The sequence below is a fragment of the Monomorium pharaonis genome, chromosome 2 (assembly GCF_013373865.1).
Source record: "Monomorium pharaonis isolate MP-MQ-018 chromosome 2, ASM1337386v2, whole genome shotgun sequence".
NCBI classification, from domain to species: Eukaryota; Metazoa; Arthropoda; class Insecta; order Hymenoptera; family Formicidae; genus Monomorium; species Monomorium pharaonis.
The window spans coordinates 12,982,067-13,004,921 of NC_050468.1; the positions used below are offsets into that span (position 1 = coordinate 12,982,067).

Consider the following 22,855-nt stretch of genomic DNA (forward strand, 5'->3'; position numbering starts at 1 on the left):
TTCTCTTTTAATTATAAATCAAAAATTGTTTTAAAAAAAGGAATTTAAAAAGTGTACGATGTGAAACAGTATATATATACGAAATTATGACGGTATGCTACTTCAAAACTAATTCTTGTTTCATCTTATAAGCAGAAGGGTATCAGATGAGTCTCACTTCGCGTGGAAAGTTGAAATCCATGTAGAACAGTACAATTACAATATAAACCTTATAATATTTTGCCTTGTAAAGGGTACGACGCACGCGCGTGACTGTGTTTTACTTTTTTCTTTTATTAACTTCTTTTTTTCTCTCGATGATTATCCCCATGTGATCACAAAAAACTATTTAGCAACGTCGCACTCTCTCTCTAAACAACATATGATACATCTATATACATATATAAGCGCAATGCGCTCATATGAGAGCTCTTACATGTCAAACGAGAGCAATGTAGGATTAAAAATTACAAATTGGCAGCATAACTGAGAATTGACAGCATTATAGAATTTGTATGGATCATAACAGATGTCTCACAATTATTCCGGTCAGAGAGTATTCTTGTGATGATCTTGGATACAAAATATAGCCACAATAAATCGCAAATTTGGCGATTAAAGTAATTTAAAGCAAGTATCGAAAGCAGGAAAAAGTTACAAGATAATAAATACATATATAAACGAAATAAGAATTATTGAAACGGAGAAACAAAGCGAGTTGTAAATTATTGCAAAAAACAACAGATAGTGGCAACCAGTACTGTCTTATGGGAATTTGGAAGTTTGCACATGTAGCGGTGGCTTCGACCAGAGTGCACGGACTATTCGTCGATCAATATAAGTCTGTACCGTAGAATGTGCTTTTCGAATGTGCGTACTTCTTGCTCTAACCGTATTTGAAGAAATGGAAGGCTAATGTTCAATTTGACGAATTAATGAATTTTATAAAAGATGCATAAATTTATTGATGAGCTTACGCGATCGATAAAAGCAAACTAATATATTTCTATTTATTTTATCTTGAGAGTTATACGTATTTACGTATAAATATTATATAGTACTATTGAAAGTTATATGTTTGATGAAAAATGCGTTGCATCACTCACTTTTGTATCACTATCTCCAAAACTTCAAAATAACATTTATGACTTGTTCTAGATTTTAAATAAAGCCTCTAACCTGCTTTAACGTATTAGAAAATAATGGATCTTTGAACCCGAGACACATTACATATAAATAACTTTTCGATTTCTCAATTTCAGAGGTGAAACTAGAACTCGAAGACCTGATGTCTGACATTAAGAAAACCGCTAACAAAGTGAGAGCCAAATTAAAGGGTAAGTACTCGCAGAGATGTTTATCCACGTGACGCGGTGTACACTATCGCTTAAAAGTATTTGTTTTTCTTAATTAAATGATGAAATTTTTAAGAAGAGTTAATTTAAATTCTCTTTTTAGAATCTTATCTATTGAATTTAATTATCTTGGTGATTAAAAATATTACATTCTACATATTTAATGAAAATATAATAGAATTTGAACAAAATTACGCATAAAAGAAATATACACATAAAACTCAGAGTGGGCAAATACTTTTGAACGACTTTTATTGATCAATCCGCAATTAATAAAATTGTCGAGAGTTTCACATTTACGACACCCGAGTCTTGTTTCCTGTGTGTTTAGTAATAGAGCAGAATATCGAGCAAGAGGAGCACACGAACAAATCATCGGCGGATCTGAGGATACGCAAAACTCAACACTCGACGTTGTCCAGGAAGTTTGTCGAGGTAATGACGGAGTATAATCGGACACAGACCGATTACAGGGAGCGGTGTAAGGGGAGAATACAACGACAGCTCGAGATCAGTGAGTAAAGTTATATGTGCCGTGAATAGCCGCATTGCAATCTGAATGTCTATTCGAGCAAAAGAACCATTTCCAATCTGTTGTTACGTCGAGTCCACCTCGAAGTACGCGTTCATCAATTTAATGCTTGTATTTGTTTCTATTTGAAGAAAAATTGGAAGAGCGCTAAGTGCAGTTGTTATTAATATTTTATTTTAAACTTAATTTTCTTATTATTATTGCGAATTTTCGATTTACACACACACACACACACACACACACACACACACACACACACACACACACACACACACAAAAGCTTATATTTATTATATTTATAATTTTCTTAAATTTTTTACATGCTGTAATACAAACGCGTGAAATAAGCTTGTAAACATAATAATTATGACTAATAATGAAATTAGTGTTTGTGATCGCTATCGATATTTACAACTCAAGCAATTGCTTTCATCCGCATTTGAATCGCATCTGTTTGCAAAATGAAATTTGTTTCTTTTACAGCGGGGAGAACGACCACCAATGAGGAACTCGAGGAGATGCTGGAACAAGGAAATCCAGCCGTCTTTACGCAAGGGGTACATCTTTCATGATTCTACTCTCGCGTATACTAACTAAGTGAGAAGTGTTAATAATCGCCTTTCCTACATGATTAATCTTATCACAGATCATCATGGAAACGCAACAAGCAAAACAAACCCTTGCGGACATCGAGGCGCGTCACGCTGACATCATTAAACTCGAAAACTCCATCAGAGAGTTGCACGACATGTTCATGGACATGGCCATGTTGGTGGAGAGTCAGGTAAGGTTGAGTAGCTTCATGCAAATTTACCACCGAAACACTTTATCTAAACAGCAAAGGATAATTAAATCAGTTCTCTTTTTTTTGCGTAAAAGGTTTTTTCTACGAAATGTAACAAGATCGATATTGTATGTAAATGATTTTCTGCTTTTTTATTATTATTTTGACATAAAAGCTTTCTATCTTTATTTGTGATATGTACGACAGAACGGATACTCTGTCGCGAGATACTTACATGTAAATTGTATATTTTATATATTGTGAAAATATCGTAAATATCTTAAAGATACTTATTATGAATATTAATGTGCTGTTACATGGCATATACAGATAAAAACCTAATTGTAACAGTAATTAAACATACATTGCTGGTAGAGCTGGATTAATTTGTGTAAGGTTACAATCGTTTACATAAAAAATTTATGAATTTTACTATGAATTTATTATGAATTTTTAAACAATTAAAAAATTAATAAAAACACGACATTTTTAAATAGTAGTATCTAATAGTAATATAAGTTTATTGATACATGCATTTGAAGAGATAATTAATAAAGAGAAGAAATTTAATTTAAATGTTAAAAACTTTAGAACATTAGAAAGAAAGACCCGCATTGAACAACTTAATTTTAATTTTTATGGTAAAATAAAAATTAAAATGCTGACAATATTTTCAATAACAATACTTTTATATAATTTTAGTTTTTTAAAATATTCTAAGCAAATAAATGTGTTTAATTATTTATTTAGAAAAATTATTTTGATTGCTTTGTCAAATGCACGTTTCAATTTATTTTTCGACTCACAACTATCGATTTGACAAACGAATGAGATGCTTTATATCGAAATGCTTGAGCAGCATCGTTCCTTGTAATAGGTTGTATAAGAGGTTACATTTAAGTAATTCGTTTTGCTGATTTTAATTGATATTATAATTTGAAGAGTACTCTCGTCTCAATTATTATTTTTGTATTGGTTGCCCGCGATTGCTTTAGTTTACAACGATGATCCATAAGAAATTAGGAGCGTAGCGCGACGCAGTGTAACAATCCTTTTCTCTTCAGCAATGTTTCTTAGCAAGTCGCATTATGCGACACGTGTACTATCTGCTAATTAAAGGGAAATATACTAATGTTTCAAGTTTTCTCGTGGAAATTTAATTATTTATTTGATTTATCTATTTTATTATTATAACTATTATTTGTTTTTCTCTTCATTGTTTGCTTAAAACTTTTTATTTTCCGCGAAAAACTTGAGATTTTGGTTCATTGCTTTCTTTCTCTGCATGATAATAATTAATTAATAATAATTAATAACAAAAATAATTATAATTCATCATGGTACAAGTTTGTCCAAATTCGATATCTTTTTTTCGTACGAGACAAAGTAATTACCTTTCTTCCTTATAATAACTCCCGATAATTTATAATTTACTTCTATATAGAAAAATATTTTATACTGTTCAATTGAGAATCACAAATGCCTCGAGACAATTCTATTATTGGATTATTAATAATCAATAACGGGAAAAAAATTATTATTATTTTAAATAAAATTATTTCAAAAAAATTTATGATCATTATTGCATTTTTTTCGTAATTATTATTTGTTTCTTTTATAAATCGGGCGTAACTTTAAACGCCGTCGATTTTTGGCGAATTACTTTTCTCGTTAGATGTCGGTGTATGAGCTGATGCATGAAAATAAGAAAAGAAAAATTGGCGAACAGTTTAATTACTGGCCTTGCCTTACTCTTGAGGACTAACACTCTCTCTTCCCCTGTGTTACGCTGTGTGGATTCGCGCCGCGCCTTCTACCTACATTAGGGCGAGATGATAGATCGCATAGAGTACCATGTGGAACACGCGGTGGACTACGTGCAGACAGCCACGCAGGACACCAAAAAAGCACTCAAGTATCAAAGCAAAGCCCGACGGGTGAGTCCTCCCCAGATATCATCCGCCGAAACCATTTCGTTCGCGTCTAATTGGTCACTCTTGTTTTTTTCCCTATCGTTCCCGCATCCCCTATCCTCAACCTATTGTCATCAATGTTTCCCATTTTTAATTTCGTTCCTCTCGAACCCTCTCTACCTACTCCATTTATGTTATCCGCTGTTTAATTATTACGCTTCTATTTTAATACGTATCTCGCTGTAATTCTGTATTAATCTATATTACTCGGTGTACATCTGCTCTACATTATTACCCGTCCTTCTATGACGCGTGAGCAACTGACGACGGTGCTTTGTGGGTCTCTTGTATATTTTTTTACATTTTACTTTTGTCGATCGTTCATATTCGTGTCAATTCGCGCTCGATCATAAATTATGCGTAACTGTATATATCTATATTATATTATATACATATATACCATTATATGTGTGCGTGTTATAATCTCTCTTTTTTTCTCTTTTTCTCCCCCAATACATATACTTGTGTATCGCTCTCTGTACTTTGTCGAAACATGGGTGTGCTAATTGTGTGCCTCTGCCCATCAACTGCTCTGTTTACTATTATTACTCATACTACTAACCCTGCGTATTAATCTCTATGCTGTCGATACTATACGGATGCGTGTATTACTGTGTGTCGATGTGAAAACACGACGTGTACGTGCCTGCGCATACAACACGCACGTACGACGCTGGGGTTCTGGCATTCTCTTGCCATGGGGATGCTGCTTCTCTCTCTCTCTCTCTCCATACTCGCCGTTTATGTGTACATAAATGTAACCCTGGGTGCACCCGAGGTTGTTCCCCTCGACAAGCGAACCTGGTTCCACCTCGAAATCCTCCTTTCTCTTCCGTCCCGATCCTTGGAATCCTGTCCTTCGTTCCACATGCGATACGGCAGGGTGAGATGATGGACAGCATTGAATACTGCGTGAATCAGACCGGCGACCACGTAGGCCAGGCCCGGGGCGAGCTGATCAAAGCCGAAGAGTATCGAACCAAGGCTCGTAAGGTAAAGAACATCAAACACCAAACACAAGCACACGGGCAGGACTCGGGCCGAAACTGGGCAAATCTGTTTCTCGCATAATATGGAGAAACGAAAGGTTTTTCCAAGACAAGAAACAGATTCTACGAGTTTCGGATCAGCTCGGCTGACATGAACGTTGCTAATTCGTGATTAAATTTAGAGAGAAGTTTATTGATTCTTCATTTGAAAATACCGTCATTGAAGAAATGCGTTTTCTTTTCACCCTTTCTCTTGTTCGCCGGCATCGTAAATTTTGAGTCGTAAGATAATAATTTCTTTAGACTCCATTGAAGTGTGGTCTTTTCCCACGAGTTGACTCAGAGGATTTACTGAACGCCTCTAAAGTACGGTTCTTGCGATAAGAAATCGTTTCACTTGGCGACGTTCATCAAAAGACGACATCGCGAATGAAGCCCGACAAAAAGGAGCAAAAAGAAAATAAGTGCTTATTCAATGGGGATTCGAGATTCATTTCAAGTTTTATCAAGTGCGACAGCGGACTTCAAAACATTATCGCGGAGTGACATTCTTTTCTCGCATTGTTATTTTCTCCTTTCCATGCCGCGCGCTTTTCGCGTAGAATTTAGACCTCTCTATATCTATTGTGATCCTCAAAGTGAACATTTTCACTTGGATACGTTTCAATTGAAACCCGCTTGCCTAGAGAATAGATGTTAAAAATATTAAAAAAAACTTACTAGTTCACGATTTAAGAATTTTGTTCAAGAAAGTATGAATTTTTACATGTACGAAGAACAAAATTTTATCAAAATTTATTTTAAATTATAATATACGGAATGTAAAAGAAAATAAAAAATTTTAATGTCAATCTTGATGTAACATGATCTTGATGAAACAACAAATTTAGCAAATATTTGTCTTAAACATTTGATTTTAAAGATCCTCGATCCAAGGCGAATTAATTTGCTGAAATTTCTTTTTGCTCCTGGAATAATTTCCTTCGTCTCTGATACTACCTACGATCAGGCACCTCGCATCGAGTGGGATCCGACCCTTGTGATTGACCTTCAATCTCTTGTGTTTAGTGTGTATAGTGCACTTGTGCTAATCATTACTGTTTTTTGTGTTACGTTTTGCGAGTTTCGCGATCAAAGTCCATCGTGGGCTCGCGGTAAAAGAGATGAAGTGTAGTCAATGTCAAGTAGAATACTAATAGTACAACGATAGACGAATGCACTGTTATTTGCACAAAGACGATGTAATGAAGTAGATAGCGGCAAACGAGTCTTTGTAGTCTGGTAGAATGGTTTGGTGTTTGTGATTAACTAATTTGCGAACGCACCCGCACCATTAGCTGTATGAGGAATGTGCTTGATTATAATTGACAACTGCCTTCTCTTTCCTAAAAGTTTTCATTTTTAATATGCTTTATATATTAGTAATGATTATTTTTAAGTAATATATGTTATTCTTGCTCCATTTTAATTTAAAAATTTAATCTAAATATTTATTTTTTTTAATTCTAAAAAGAATAAAGGACACAAAAGTTTAGTAGCTTCGATTTTAAATTTAGAAAATTTAATTATTATACTATTATGGCAATTTTATCGTTACAATATTGGAGCTAAACATTAAACACAACAAAATTTGCGTAAAAATGTGTGTCCAATACAAATATATAAACAACATAAATATTAAACGGCAAATGTATTTAATCCTTAATATAATTTATTGTGCTGGTTAATATATATTTTATTATTCAAAATATTTGCATTTTACTGTTATACTTAAATGAGATCAGTGTACGTATAAATGATGGTATAAAAATATGTATTTTATTAAAATTAGAAATTGTTTTTATTAATCAAACGTTCAATTCTTTTTCTTCTTAATTTAAATTTTACTATAAATTTTTGCACAAAAAATATTTTATTTTGCGTTACAAGGAAATTATTATCGTTGCTTGATTCTAAATTAATTTTTACTAGATCCCAGTCGCGCGCGCTATTTAGCTTTTCATTTTTTACTTTTTAAAAAGAAATTACAATGATAATTATATAGATAATCATTTATACAAATTAACTTTTACTAACTCCGTGATGGCAATTTTTTACGAAATTATTGCAGTAAGAAAACCAATCAGCGTCGCAGAAAAGCGATGACGACATTTTGATAGATATGACTATCAATTTTATTTATTTTTTAAGAGTGGAATAACGTAATGTTCTTAAATATTACAATTACAGTGAAAAATATATCATTTTTAATGTCTTACTAAAATGTTTTTTTATAATAACGTTATATAAAAATTAAGAAATACATTTTCAAAAATATTAAATGTTATAAAATTTTATTATTGTAATAATGTTGTGTTAATGGGTGTTACTACTTACTGCATTTTTTTCTTTCTTTTATTTATTTTTCTTTAACTTCAAACAAAGTGTCCTTTTTTACTCTTTATTTTACATTTGGTTATTCTTTATTTCTTCTTTAGGTTTAAATATTAATATTAGTAATGTTAGTTACTTAATTATAATCTTTTCACTTCTTCCTTTTCTCTCTATTTCTTCCTTTTAACATAAATTAAAATTACACATTAAATATAAAATACTATGGAAAAACGTTATACATACAAAGGAAGGTAAAACACACACACATACAATATAAATACATAAATACATACATATGCAAGTCAGCATGAGCGAATACGTGAATCACATGCTCGCTTTTCACACGCTTTTTCCCACCGCTTCTCCCGTGAGTTTCGAGTTTGATTTTCGATCCACTGCATTCGTACAATTGCAAGATTTTTTCTTCTTTCTCTCTTATTTTATCTTTTCGCCATTTTCGAAAATCTTTTTCTCTTCTTACTTTCTCGATTTTTCTAAGATACGTATTTACGTGTTCGGCTTTTTCAACTTCTTCAATTTGCTCACGAAGCACGCCGCGTAACGTTATTTCGTTACATCCTCTCACCATCTTTTTCTCTCTTGTCAATTTTTTCAATTCTTTATAGACGAGGTGCATACTTGTGTACCTTATACATGGCCTATTCTGCTTTTATGTCCACAGAAAATGATCTTCATCATAATCTGCGTCCTAATATCGGCGGTTATATTAGTCGCCATAATAATAGGGTGCCTTCCGGGAAGCTAAACGGCCGAGGGGGGTGTTTTTTCTGTGGGAGAAGGAAGGGTACGGAGGGGGGAGGGGGGAGGCAAACGCGGGAGATTTCGAAATTTCGAAGAAGGCAGAGAGAGAAAAGAAAAATAAATGCAACGCGGCAGCAAAAACGTCTTAAGAGTAATATTAATAATAGTAATAATATAATAATAGTAAAATAACAATAATAATGCAGAAATTTAATTGCGATTAACTTGGGGGAAAATATGCGAGATCGATCGGATGTGCAGTGTGATCAGAAGTTTCGGGGTAGGAGGGAAACGCTAGATGTTGGAATAATTGTGGTGGCGGTCGCCTATGAGAGCTGTGAACGTCCTTAAGATCGCACGTGCGCTAAGCCGAAAGAAACAAAGGGAAATAGAAATGCAAATAATAAAACGAATGTCCCGCGCTGATCCTAATAACACACGTCTTTCCGTAATCTTACGATGATAATTCTCCGACTAATCTCTGTAATGAACGACTAATTAACGTATAATAATTCGCACTCATCGCATCCGCTCATTTCGTTAACAGTAAGTACACTTCATTACAACGCTCGACGTTCCTTCGGATCGTGGATATATTGAAATGGCAATGCGATCTCGCCGAGAAGTGACAATTTTCGATTCCCGGGCATTCCCCGTCTTATCAGTTTTATTTGTGCGAATAATCGATAATTGTGCTTGTGACTAACTGCAAATAGAAACTGTAAAGACGTGGAAATGGCCCGATTTCTGAAGGAAACTCGAGATTATCGTCGAAAATCGTTTATCGTCATACACATTCGTCATTTGCCATTTATTTGACAAAGTAACGAAAATTTCGTTCCGTACTTCGAGATATACGAAATTAATTGGCGAAGGATAATGTATTTAGCAGCACTTTGATTCAAGTCCTTTCTATTTGTCGAGTATATTTACATACTTGTAATGTGTGTGTATGTGTGTGTATACGCATATAATGCTAATACTTATCAAAATTCGTCGATGAGGCGCGTACACGTGTAAATCTATTAGATTAATTAGATCTCGTCTCCAAGTTTGCTACATTTGTTACATTTTTTTTATCTATAAATTCTGTGAATAATCCGAATGTTAAGGCAATTCCAAAATCTGCCATTTATCGATAACGATATAATGTTTAAAAACTAAAAAATTTAATAAAATTTTTGTCAGGATATTCGTTCCATATCGAGTAAGAGATCCAAAGATTGCAAAGATAAATATGGAACGTTCTGTATAATATAATATCTATTAGTCATTGAATCAAAGCAATAAAACGTGGAGGAGATAGCGGAAGAATATTATCAGCACAGATTTGGGAGACAAATGTGCTAGCTGGATAAACACGAGCGTAATAGTAGCTTTTATAGACACTTTTTAATTAAGTATCTAATAATATTAATTAAACGCTCGAAGTCGGAACTGTCATTTCATCTCGAACGTTCATCCGCATAGGTTTCAGTCACACAGAGCTATCATTCCGTTTCTCTTTTCTTTTCTCCTTGTTTTTCCAAGCGGTCACGGAATTATTTTATTTTGCAGAAATTGTTCCTGATAGCGATCTGCGTGATAATAGCGGTCATCATTCTGATTATCATTCTGGCAGTTTCTTTACGTTAGTTTAAGCGTGCGCGCGCGACATTGGCGACAGAAAAAAAAAAGAAATAAACACATTCGCAGAATTTAACGGAGCAAAATGGATCGATCGAATCGGGGATGAGACAGGTATTTAGATTGCTGAAATGCCCGCCATACCTCACTCTTGTCTTGTCCCTCTGATAACAAGTCAGGATCGTAATGGAGATTGACGTTGATCGCATCAATCTTAAATCTTTGTCGGGAAGTTCGGACACGCATTCGGTTCCCGAGATATCGCCGATATATCCCGCACAAGACCGTTACGTTTATTTATTATTGATTCTTAATAAATTTTACGTATTTATACGTTTATTTATTGTCAGTCGTAATGAATTCTTAATTTTTTTTGCGATCTCTCACGCTTATTTTAACCTCGGATTAATTAATTGTATATCGAGTATGGCGATGCTCAGAATCCATCGTGCGAACATGACTTCCCGGAGAATGTGTCTCGTAGGTATCGTGAACGTCGTAACGGGAAGTGAAAACTGGGAACGGTGATGACACGTGTGTTGCGAGTCTCGGTTATACTAAGCAAATTATCATTTAGTGAAGACTCGCAACGGAATGTTTTTTTTCTATTGCGCCTCGATACGTCAGAAAGCGCGCAAAATCACGATGTTAATTTCTATTAAACTTTGTTGAAGGAACTGTCTTTTGCTAAGAAAAAATTGATACAACAATTTATAAACTTGTGGAGCGATGGTTCTTGAAATGTTCAAGAAAATATGGTGCTCGTACACAAAAGCACTGTGTTTGCTTAAAATGCGCTGTCGTGTACCATAAGTTTGCGTAGATGTGGGGGTAAAAAAAAACCGAGAAAAATTATCGAGGTTGGTATTTTCTTTATAACGAATAAGCATAGCCGCCTTTCCTCGTATTCGGGCGCACCCTCGCACTGCCTTTTTTTTTACTTTCATTATTTTTGCCGCTTCACCGTTCGTAGTTCCAGTTCCAAAGCAAGCAAATAACGAAGGCGACGATTGCACAAATCGTAAATCATGCGCGACACGCGAGTTCGAACACGTGCACCTTTTTTCAAATCGTTCGCAGACGAAGCTCGTTAATTTCTGACGAAAAATTCTCGTATTATTCAATACAAAGTGCAGCGACAGCAAGCTGAAACTATTCGTGACTTTTTATTTCATGTTTTTTTCTATGTTTATTACCAACGAATATTGATAATCGATTTCAAGTATCATCGCTAAATAAATCAGTAATACATGTAATAGTCAGAATTACTAAAATGAGACGTTAAAATATTTTACGTCGAAATTTTCAATCTCGTCCGCTTATTAGCGAAAAATTAGTGCAATTATTTGAATTGAGTAAAGTCAGCAAAAATTATCACATTAAACTTAGAATTAATTTAAAGACATATCTCTAAATATGGCACACAGTTATTTATTAAATTAGGAGATCTATACAAATTAAATAAGTTCAAAAAGTTAAATTTAGTAAGTCTTTAGAAAAAACTTGCACATTTCGGTCTTAATCTTGACATATATTCAATTCATTTCTAAATAATTTTGCCTTTTTAATAATTAGAAGGTAGTATCATATAGTTACTAATTTTTGATATTTGAAGTTAAAGTTTATGGTGATAAATCATTACATTAAGAAACATATTAGGATAATCTTAATCTAATATGTATTGCCGTTAGATAAAAAAATCTAAATGTTTAATATTTTTAAAAATTAAATATTTTTCCTCTTTTATAATAAAACTTAACTGATACAAGACCGAACAGAAGTAATATCATAAAATTGTTGTTTTCCAAACAGTTTTTAAAAATAGAACAAGATCCACTTGTTTATCTCTCTCAAAGAATAGCAATTATAGCAAAGGAACATAAATAACATTTACTTTTCACTGTTTTTGAATATAATGTGTATATTATAAGAAAATAACATTTTAAGACACTTTATAATGCTTGATTTCAATTTTGATTACATATTTTTAACTTTAAATATCTTAGAAATTATAAGAAACTATGTGTGCCATTTAATTATTAAAACAAAGTTATTCGATGCAACATATTTTTTGTGATTTGTCTCGTGATCGAATCGTTCTCCGTTCATCAGGGAATGAGAACCAATATACAAGAAGAAGAAGAAGGCACAAAATCTCAAATCCTGCTCCATTAAGTCCATGTCAATACTTCGTATTACGAATGCGCGGATTGGATTGGGATTGCGAATTACTGGATTTGGATTTATTATTCATATTATGGATTCAGATTGCAATATGTGCACTTTCGTCTGATATGTATAACAATGTATAGCTTACAAAATTATAATTTTAATTAGTACATGGAAAAAGAAAACTATTCATAATTGAGTTTTATATTTAAGGTCGTCTTAAGTACTGTCTTAAGATATCAACCAATTACAGAGCCAGCGTATTAGCATCTTAAGGCATTACCTAAGATGATTTTGAAATAAGATTCGACTATGAATACCGGCCTATTTGTCTTTTATTTTTAAAAATTGCTGACCACGAATCGTATAAGCAAAGTGTATAGGTCGTGACAACAGGTCATGTGATTGAAACTCGGTATTTTATTGGTTCGGATCGCGGATTTGTATCGCAAAAATAGAAACCCGCATATTCTGTGATCTGCAATCCAGGTCCGAAGCTGCCTCACTTTGATTGGCTAAATTCTGATCCATGATCCCAATCGGATCCACGTCCACAATACGTAGTGTGACACAAGCTTTGCGAAGATCCAATATATCATCTAAGGCTCGAGCGTATCTTCGAGGATGACGGTTTTGAAATAGCACAACGCAGTGCGAAGATATTCAACTTCGCATTATCAATCTTCGTTCTCGTCGAAAGTTGATGTTTGTTGTCGCCGCAGATTCGTTTAATATTATAAAGTCTGAGCAATATTCTCTAGATAACAGAAAGAGAGAGAGAGACGGAAAAAGAGAGCAATCTGAACTGGCGCGGCACGGCGACAGGCTGAACCGGCGTCGCGAGTTAAAGCTCGCGGGGACGTTTCCGGATTTATCCCAAAACTGATCGATCGTTTCGTGCGCGAAAATGCGCAACAAAGACAGTCGCCACCTTCCTCGCGCTGCGTGCTTTAGTACGACGTGAGAGTTTTCCGCTCTCGGGGATGTTAATCCGCGCGATGACGACGTATCTCGCGATACGTATACACATGCTCCGATGAACAGATATCGATCGCCCGAACTCTAATAATCACCGTCGTCGCAGTGCAGACCGCGCGACACGGTACGGCGCGGCGCGGCGCCCGCATTGTACATGTAAATAATCGCAATTTGTATAGAGCAGATGATAATAATAACAATAATAATAATGACGAGTAACGTGCAAAGAAACATTAACAATATTAATCATTGATGCCGATAGTGTAGTAGGAATTTTCTTCTCTTCGGATATGTATTCAGCGTAAGAAAAAAAAAAAGAAACTGTTAGGTAAGAAAGTGGCAGCATTGTTCATGGCACGCTGCCTTTTTTTCTCTGTCATCTTCATTGTACTTGCTGCCTCGCGGAGGATGCGACGAAAGGAAGAGGAGGAAAAAAAAAGAAATTGTTTGCTAGTAACAAACCAGGCACAAGTAAAATGAGATATAATAATAATTAGCGTTGAGATCGTACGAAATGAGAATCGCGAAGATAATAAAAGATAATTCGCGTCGCGTTTTATACAAGAGAGAAGCAACGGTAGCGCGTCCAATCGCTCGTGATGATCGATTCACGGTAGACACCAGCTAGGTGTAAATTTCCTTGGCGGAGTACTACACTGCTGCGAAGAATAAGAGAGGGGCACACGAAATAAGACAAATTAGGAGCGAACCGAGTTAAGAATGCACCGTTGAACCTGCACAGCAACAAGAGGAAACTCTGAAGAAAATGGTGTCGATTAATAAAGGTCTGTATTTTTTCCGATTGATGCTGATTTTTTTTGCCCCTTTCGATTCCCATTATTTTATTTTTATCTTCTAAAAGTACGTTGTAGGAAAGGCTACGAGATTTTTATTATTACTATAATAAAATATTGAGATAAATATTTTTACATTCTAAATACAGAAAACACAAACAACAAACATAAATTAACTTTGCGATGAATTACATTTCTTTTTCTTAGTCAGGCATTCCAGATTTCTTGCATTTATCATTTCTGAATTTTTTAATTATTTCTGATATTAAAAGTTTTTTATTGACTGTACATTGTTTTATATATATATAAAATCATAATTTTTTTAAATGTTTATTTATGTAAGTTGAATAAATAAACATTGAAAAAATATTGTCACCAAATTTTATGCCTATTCGTGAGTTCGAACTCTTTTTTTTTTCGAAATTTTTTTTTATTTTTTTATTTTTGATTATAAAAAATACAACTTTTAATTCTAAATAAATTTTTTGTAGCTTCGATATTTTTGTATTCAGATTTTTATTTCAAAATTATTTCAGGAATCTACTCTTGAACCGTTGTTACGGCTATAGGACATTCTGCCAAATGTATATTAAAAATAAAATTATTAAAATCAACAGCATATAACAAGTTAAAGATACACTTTCAAAAGTATTTGTTTACTTTGTCTTTCTTAATTATAATCTTAAACGATAGGAATTTTGAAGAAAAGTGAAAGTTCAATCTTTTTTTTTAATCTTCTATATGTTGAACTTAATACAATCTTGAAAATTTTATATGTTACAAGATCAATCTGATAAAACGTTTTTCTCGAATTATTCGAAATAGAGGGAAGACATATTTATATTATCAAAATTGTAGGATAAGACATACTGATGATCTTAAATGTACTTGATTTTCATACTATCAATAAAGAAAATATAATAAATTTAGACTGGAATTAGTAGCAAAGAAATATATGTAAAAATCAAGATAAGCAAATACTTTTGAGCAACAGTATATTTATTATAATTCAACATTATATTCTGATTAGACACAATTCAACTTTAAGATCAGTAGTTTATGTGTTACGAGAATTAGCTTTTGTTCAGATGTAATTTCTGCCACATGTGTATTACAGTTACATATATATACTTATGCATTATTTTTTATGCAGGCTACTACGTACATCACCTTTGCCGGCAACAAGCAAGATCCAATTTCTTTCAGGTGCTCTACGACATGGTAGATCGATAAGTAACAAATTGTAATATGTAGTGTAATAATATTGAACAGAGGTATCGAGAGCACACAAGCAATTCGAGTTTAAGAGACAGAATTGAAAATAGAGGGAGAGAGAAATACACAAGGATAGAGAGATTTAGGGGAGAGAATCGAGAAGGAGAGAATGCTTTGTAATATATTATTAAACTTTTATCGATCTCTGTTAATGCCGAGTGTAGAAGAAGATTATGATCATGATTTGCCTTGCTGTATTGGGCGTTGTCGTCGCTACCACCATCGGTGGATACTTCGGACTGTGAACGCCAAAAACAGGTACGTTCCAGTACGACGCGTAACGTTACGTGACATTTGACATTTTATCATATCGAGAATGTCCAGATAACGATAAGAATATACCGCAGGTGAATTGCGGTTCATTAATGGTAAACAGCGCACGTTGTAATTGTAATTTGATTGCTTGCTGCTATTCCAGAGTAACAATATGTCCAATTTGAAATTCAAAAATTAAACGGATGCTGGAGACAGTTTGTTTTACCGATTAAACAGTAATTTTTGTATATATTACAAGATTTTATATATATTTCTTTTATAAGTTTGGACTTTTTTTGTTATAAAATCCAGTTTACAGATTAATATTAATATGTATACTTTAATTGTAAAGAAGAATTTTCAAATCTATAAAAGAAATACGTACATAATCTAGTTAATGATGTGCATTAATGATTCTATATTATCGACCCTGATCAAGTTTGACTGTCACTCCAGTTTATTCTCTTAAGTTTCTTAAAATTCACTTTTTATTGCATTTCACCATTTCAAATGACAAATTTACTCACTATTGCTAATAGTAGAGGAAAGATATCAATATCAGCATACCATTTTATTTCAGGATGGTATTTCTCAAACAAAAATAAATATGCTAAAAATAAATATTTAAAAATACAAATACAAAATGAAAAAAGTTTCTTCAAACAATAATAATTTCTATAATGTTTATTTTTGCATTGTTTTTATTTACAAGAGGAGGTCTTTATTGGTTTTAATCAAATTTACAGCAATAGATAGAGAATGAACGTTATCAAATGAATAGAGGAGAAAGGGGGGGTTATAACAAAAAATATAAACAAAGCTACAAACATGATTTAATGTTATCAATAATTTATTTATTATTATTTAAACTATGCAATTTACAAAAAGAAAAGTGTACAAATTTTATTCTCACTTTTGAAGATTTTGTTTTTAGCAGATTTTAGGTAGAAAAAAATAATGAATAAATTATTAGGTTTCCTTCAATTATCTTGAATTATTGCGTTTTCTTTCTTTATCTAAGCAGCTCATTTTATTGTCATTTATACAGTGTAATGTTTAATTTTGGAGAAATGAACGGAAGCCGCTTTAAGAACTTATAATATTGGTACCTTTCCTCTAACATAAAGTGACGCATTACGGTTCTAATGCTAAATAGATAAGATTTTTGTATCTACAATTGTCTAGTTACTATACAAACACGGATCTTTTTGTTCAGAAAAGTTCAAAGACATCAGCAGCATCGTGTACCTAATTTCGAACCGCCGGCAGCGTCAGCATTCACTCATATCACTTCGATACGTGAAGCTGATTGCCATCGGACAAAAGGAGATCGTCATTGTCGAAGGTGCTATCATCGGCCGCATTTCTGTCGTAACATCCATCGCTAGACTCTAGATCACTCTATTACGTGCGTTCTCCAGCTCGACATGAAGAAAACCAAAGAGATAAATCATCGCCGTCAAGAATCATCGCCATCATCGACGTCGTCATCATTATTTTCATTATTGTGTATCGTCGTTGTCATCGTCGTCGTCATCACCGCTGCATTTGCGTCATCTTTGTCTTAAAAATCTTCTGAGCTATTGCGCTAAGTCACGTTTGGTCGAAAAAATAGTATTAAAAGAAGGGAGGAAAAAATAATTATCCCTCATTTTTTATTCAAATATAATTAATTCGATAATTTTCTGATAGATTCGTTTTTAGCAGTTTTTCAGTTCATATTGATATCTTCTGCTCTTAATTGTTCCGCTCGTTACGACAAAGTTTTAAATGTTAACTCTTTCGATGCGTGCGTCTTGATCGGTCTTTTTTCTCCCTTTCCTGCATCCTCTTGCCCGTTCTCTTCTCATGGATCACACGGCAATACAATAGACGACAGGACGGCTTGCGTATAGAACAGAAAACCGAGAAGCGCTCTCGTTTCTTTAGAATACGACTAGAACTATTGATCAGAGATATACATGCATCATCAGCTAAGCGACATTCCCGATTGACACTGTAACACAACGTCGTCCTATTATCAGCAGGACGATCATTAACACGAGGACACTGCCGGTGTTTCCTCTCTTTCCCTTTTCCCGCGCGTGCATAAACGTCTCCGTTGAATCCTACGAGATGTCATTATAATATCTATTGCACATTGTCGCCGGGAATCGGCAATCCGTGCAATGCGATCTTCGCAAGCGACGTCCGCCTCGTTCCCGATCAAAGCCCAACACACAATGGTGCTTCTAAAAGCGAAGACGATAACTCGCGGTTATCATTTTCTTCGTCATGACAATGCAAATAACGACGCATGCACGGTGCCGTTCGCAAAGCTATTTTCGACTGTGATTTGCAAGCATAAACCTTGGACGAGCTAAGTCACATTCTGAAAATGCGTCCCGCCCATTGATTCGATCTGTATATCCGCTCATACATACGAGAGATAAACCGCTGACTAAAAATTTGTACGCCAAATTTGCATCGTCCAGATAGTTTGTAACTCTCGCTAGTAAACCCTTTCACGGTGGTATATTAGATAAATAGTACTAATTGATATTAATAATTATATTGATAAATAATTTTTAGCGATTTCTACGGTACACTTTGCGCAGAGACTGTTCCAAGTTTTAAACAAAGTTTACGAACCTTTCCGAAATTGAAAAGTTAAAATATTCAGCGACTAAATCACATTTATCAAGAATTCAACAAATATTACTTAAGTCGAAGAATTAACAGCAGCTAAATAATGCTCGTAAAGTTCTACCTCGACCAGCGATTTAACTCTCGACTATACATATCACACCAGTTTTGAGTAATGTTTTCGACATCTCTACACTACACCTCTCTATATCTGGACGGTTATGAGAAATTAGCTAGGTGATGTTTCTTCTTCGCCGAAAATGGCATGTCGAATACGTATTTTGAAGATCAAATTTGAAAAAGTAACTTAGAGTAGATTGTGCGGTCGATGTTGGATAATCATGGTTGGTAAAGTCCTCTATTTCAATGCACATAAATGAGCAGCCTCCTTAAACTTGGTATTACTCGCTGTTGATTAATCAATACTGTCGGCACAATCAGCTCTTGTTTGATTTATGAGCATAAAGGCCTTAATGTGAGCAATGTAATTTTTATAACGGGTATTTTACTTAGTAAAATGTTTACACTCACTGTGTCTTGTTTGTTCTAACGATAGCTCACTCGAAAAGGTATCTCGACCAATAGGTGTTCAGTGAGAGAAGCAATCAATTTCTTCCAGTATTTCTATTTAGCTGTAATTAATGCGATATTAATCGCGATATAGTGAGGTGTAGACGAAGCGATTGTATTTTTCTACGTAGACATAGAATGAGACGTCGTTACAGAATGTGACCAGCAGAAGCGACGATAAACGCTCAAGTCCGTCACAAATATTGTAAAGTAATAATAACTTAATTGTACAGTATGCAAGATACTTAAACAGATTGGTTTTTGCTTTTATCATTAATTAGTCAATGTTTTTTGTTTCATCATTAATCCATAGATTTGCAGTCTTCGATTTCGTTTTAATATAATACATATGGTACGCACCATTAGGTGTTGGGTATGATGACTATCCTTAACTGTGATTCTTGTCTTGAACGAGAATTGTTTGTTTTTTTTAATTTTGGTGGACATTCGGCAAAAGTAATTTGCCCGGTGTCCCTTCTCGCGCATTTTCGTTTAACAAATTCTTCTTTGAATTTCGCTAGTTATGGAAACCCATATAGCTCAGAAAGATTGCAAAATTATTTCACTGCAACATTGCAACATTACAAAAATGATACAAAATGTTGCTACATTGTTAATTAGACATTAACATTACTGCTAAAATATACAGTAAAGTAAAATGTTCTCTTTTAAAAATATTGCGATATAATATTGCAGCAATATTACAATATATGTGTATATATATATATATATATACATATATACATATATATATATGTGTGTGTGGTGTGTGTGTGTATATATATACATACATATATACATATATATATATATATATGTATATAATTAAAGTGTTTTTAATTAAATAATCTATGGGATATGTATACGAGTAGAAAAATTAAGTAAATCATTATTATAAATAAATTTGAAATGCGCTATATTAATAACGTATTACTAATTACTAGCGTACTTGCAAATTCATATTTATATAATTGTTTTCTTAATTTTCAGCATTTGTATATATGTTTCATAGATTGTTTATGATTTAAATAACGTTTTAATTTTTAGAACACCTTAGAATCACATTAAAATTTAATATTAAAACTTTGCTGTGAATACAAAACTTAAATTATATTTTGATTTAAAAAAATTTCTTTTATTATGGAAATTGTTACTACCAAGCATTTTCAAAAATAGCTACACGTGATTAATCACGGTAGATTTTGCTTAAGTGCAATACAAAATTCTTGTATGAAATTGTTTATAAGGTTGATCAGAAAAAATATGCACGTATATATAAATACACATAAGATTTCAGCAGTTTATTTTAATATGTTTAAAATATTGCTGTAACATAATTAATCTTATGACATTAGTAAAAAATCATATTGCACATCTATATTTTAACAGAGTTTCTAAAACGTTAGATTGCGATATGCAAGATTGCAATTTAATTGCAAGGTCCTGTGCCGTATGGGAATATATCACGGTTGCGCGAATGATCGATTCGATTTTGAATTATATCTGTAATTGGTAAATTTTCATTCATTACTTTCATACAGTTTCTTATTTTTCTTTATAATTTAGCATATGAATTCTGACGCTATTAAAAACATGTCCTTAACTATAGTACTATAATCATAATTCTAAGTTTTCCTGCGCACGAAATTTTCTTAAATTTTCTTTATTGAATTACGTGGATTCTTAAAACCGACGCGAAAGGTACATTATCTTCAAAACGATTAACCCCAACATGTGGACGAAGTAACAGAGGGCATAATGAGTGCAGAGATAGCAAGAGAGTTGCGTGAGAATGAGAGAACGTGCGAATGCATGTGTATGTATGTGTGCGTATACATGAGAAACAGAGAAAAGGAGCCACTAAGCTGCAGCAATAATATAATTATAGGTGTTATGGAAAAAAAAAAAATTAAAGGATAGTCCCATTGACGGAAAGGAAAAGAATGAAGGATACTGTATGTACACCGATGTATACACATATACATAAAAAATTATATATATATATATACATATAAATAGATAGATAGGTAGATAGGTAGGTAGAAAGAAGTATCATGAGAAGAGGAAGAAGAAAATATTACCTAAGCAATAATTCGACGTCCCAGGACGTTCGAAGTATTCATGAAAAGTTCCATTTTTGTCATTAAAAGATTGGACTGATTTAAAATATGTCCTAAGGACGTCGTTTGGACGTCCTATAATAAAAATATTTAGACCTTTTAGATCCAAAATTGTTAATAGGTTTGATTTTTTAATTCGTGAAAATTACATTTTAGTGAATTTTAATTTTATTCAATAATATTGGATAAGTTTATTTTATATTTGGCCTATAAATGTTTCGGTAATACTTATAAAATATGATATTTTTAATGTTATACAATAGATTAGAACATTTAAAGGACATTCAAATGATGTCTCGTTTATAGCAGCACGTACAATTAACATGGCTACGACAAAGTTGTACTTTTCGTGAATAAAATACATATATAGAAGAACAAAAGGCAATATCAGGATTTTTCGCTCTTGTTTTAACAAAAGTATGTTTTGAAACAGAAAGATTAAAAAAAAATTGAGTTCTTCTCGAAATCTTTCCTCGAAATTCGGCTCTAAGGGAAGTTATTTATTAATGTACTTTAATAATAAATTTTTTTAGTACTACTTAAAAATTAATTCGATATTCTAATAAATATATATATCAAAATGTATTAATATAATTATTATCTAATTGTATTTTTTAACGTAATAACAATAAAATGCATGTCTAAAAGACATCGTGAAGACATCTTGACACTCTTACATTCTAACGATGTTTTAGTGGACATTTTTAGACGAATTATTGTACATAAAAAAAACCTCCGTGAAATGGACATCGCGCATAGAGAACGGGATGTTGTTTGGATATTCGTACGACGTCAAATTGTTGCTTGGGTCTTAATAATTATTATTATTGGCACCGCCTATATATATTCCTTGACAAATTAATATATCAGGCGAAGTGCTGGCAGCGTTAATGTTAATGTTTTGTTGAGTATATTATAATTATTACGAACGTTGAGAGGTGCGGACATTCTACAGAAGATTATGAGTTAATGTTTAAACAAAAGGAGAAAATGGAGGGAAAGAGAGAAAAGGAGGAAAATGATATAACGATTTGTGCGTTGCTGTAATAATTAACGTTAAATAATAATAACGATGGTTAAGAAGATATTAAGATCACACCTTGCATTGTACAGAAAGCATAATAATTGTTAGTTTAGGTAGAACAAACATTACGATCTACTTATATACATTACATACATTACTATCTAATTACAATCTAGTATGATTAAGATAGTTAAGATTTAATCGCCCTTTATCATGAGTTACCACGCGGTCGTTGATAGGTACACTACTATCTAATATTAATTATCTGGCTGATCAATGGATTTCGTTGAAGAGAGGATGCTTTATTCGTGTCGAAAGGCTGTTACTTAAAAGAAAAGAAAGAGAAATTCTTTCGGTCATCGAAGGAGGGGTGAAGACAAATAAAAAACGCACGAAGGCACTTCTTTTTCGTTAGTAAATACTACTAATAGTAATATAACATCAACAATATTATAATTTCATACTCAAGAATAAATCTGCGTTACTTAAAATTTCTTCATAAATTTTTGCACTTGAAGTGAGATAAATATACATTTGAACGTCGGAGGAAAAGGAAACGAAGATTTTAAGTGCAAAAAGGTGCAAACTTTGCGAACAGACCTATTGTAATCATTACATACATGTTGTATTACATTTATATTGTTGAATATGAAAATTATAACATTAATGTTA

General features: G+C 33.0%; 1 protein-coding gene across 4 annotated transcripts in view; it reads left to right on the plus strand.

Moving 5' to 3' along the window:
- Nucleotides 1–18,485, plus strand: part of LOC105836184 (syntaxin-1A) — a 111,550-nt gene extending 93,065 nt beyond the window's left edge. The window contains exons 4-10 of one of the 4 annotated variants that reach the window (XM_028194281.2): nucleotides 1,242–1,316; nucleotides 1,666–1,848; nucleotides 2,350–2,423; nucleotides 2,513–2,650; nucleotides 4,477–4,587; nucleotides 15,754–15,847; nucleotides 17,061–18,485. In XM_028194281.2, the coding sequence (XP_028050082.1) occupies nucleotides 1,242–1,316; nucleotides 1,666–1,848; nucleotides 2,350–2,423; nucleotides 2,513–2,650; nucleotides 4,477–4,587; nucleotides 15,754–15,834 (662 nt within the window). In that variant the 3' untranslated portion in view covers nucleotides 15,835–15,847; nucleotides 17,061–18,485. Of the gene's footprint in view, nucleotides 1–1,241; nucleotides 1,317–1,665; nucleotides 1,849–2,349; nucleotides 2,424–2,512; nucleotides 2,651–4,476; nucleotides 4,588–5,505; nucleotides 5,617–8,667; nucleotides 13,842–15,753; nucleotides 15,848–17,060 lie in introns of those variants that run through there. The other 3 variants (XM_028194280.2, XM_028194282.2, XM_028194283.2) reach the window with 3 other exon arrangements.
- Nucleotides 18,486–22,855: the final 4,370 nt, after the last annotated feature.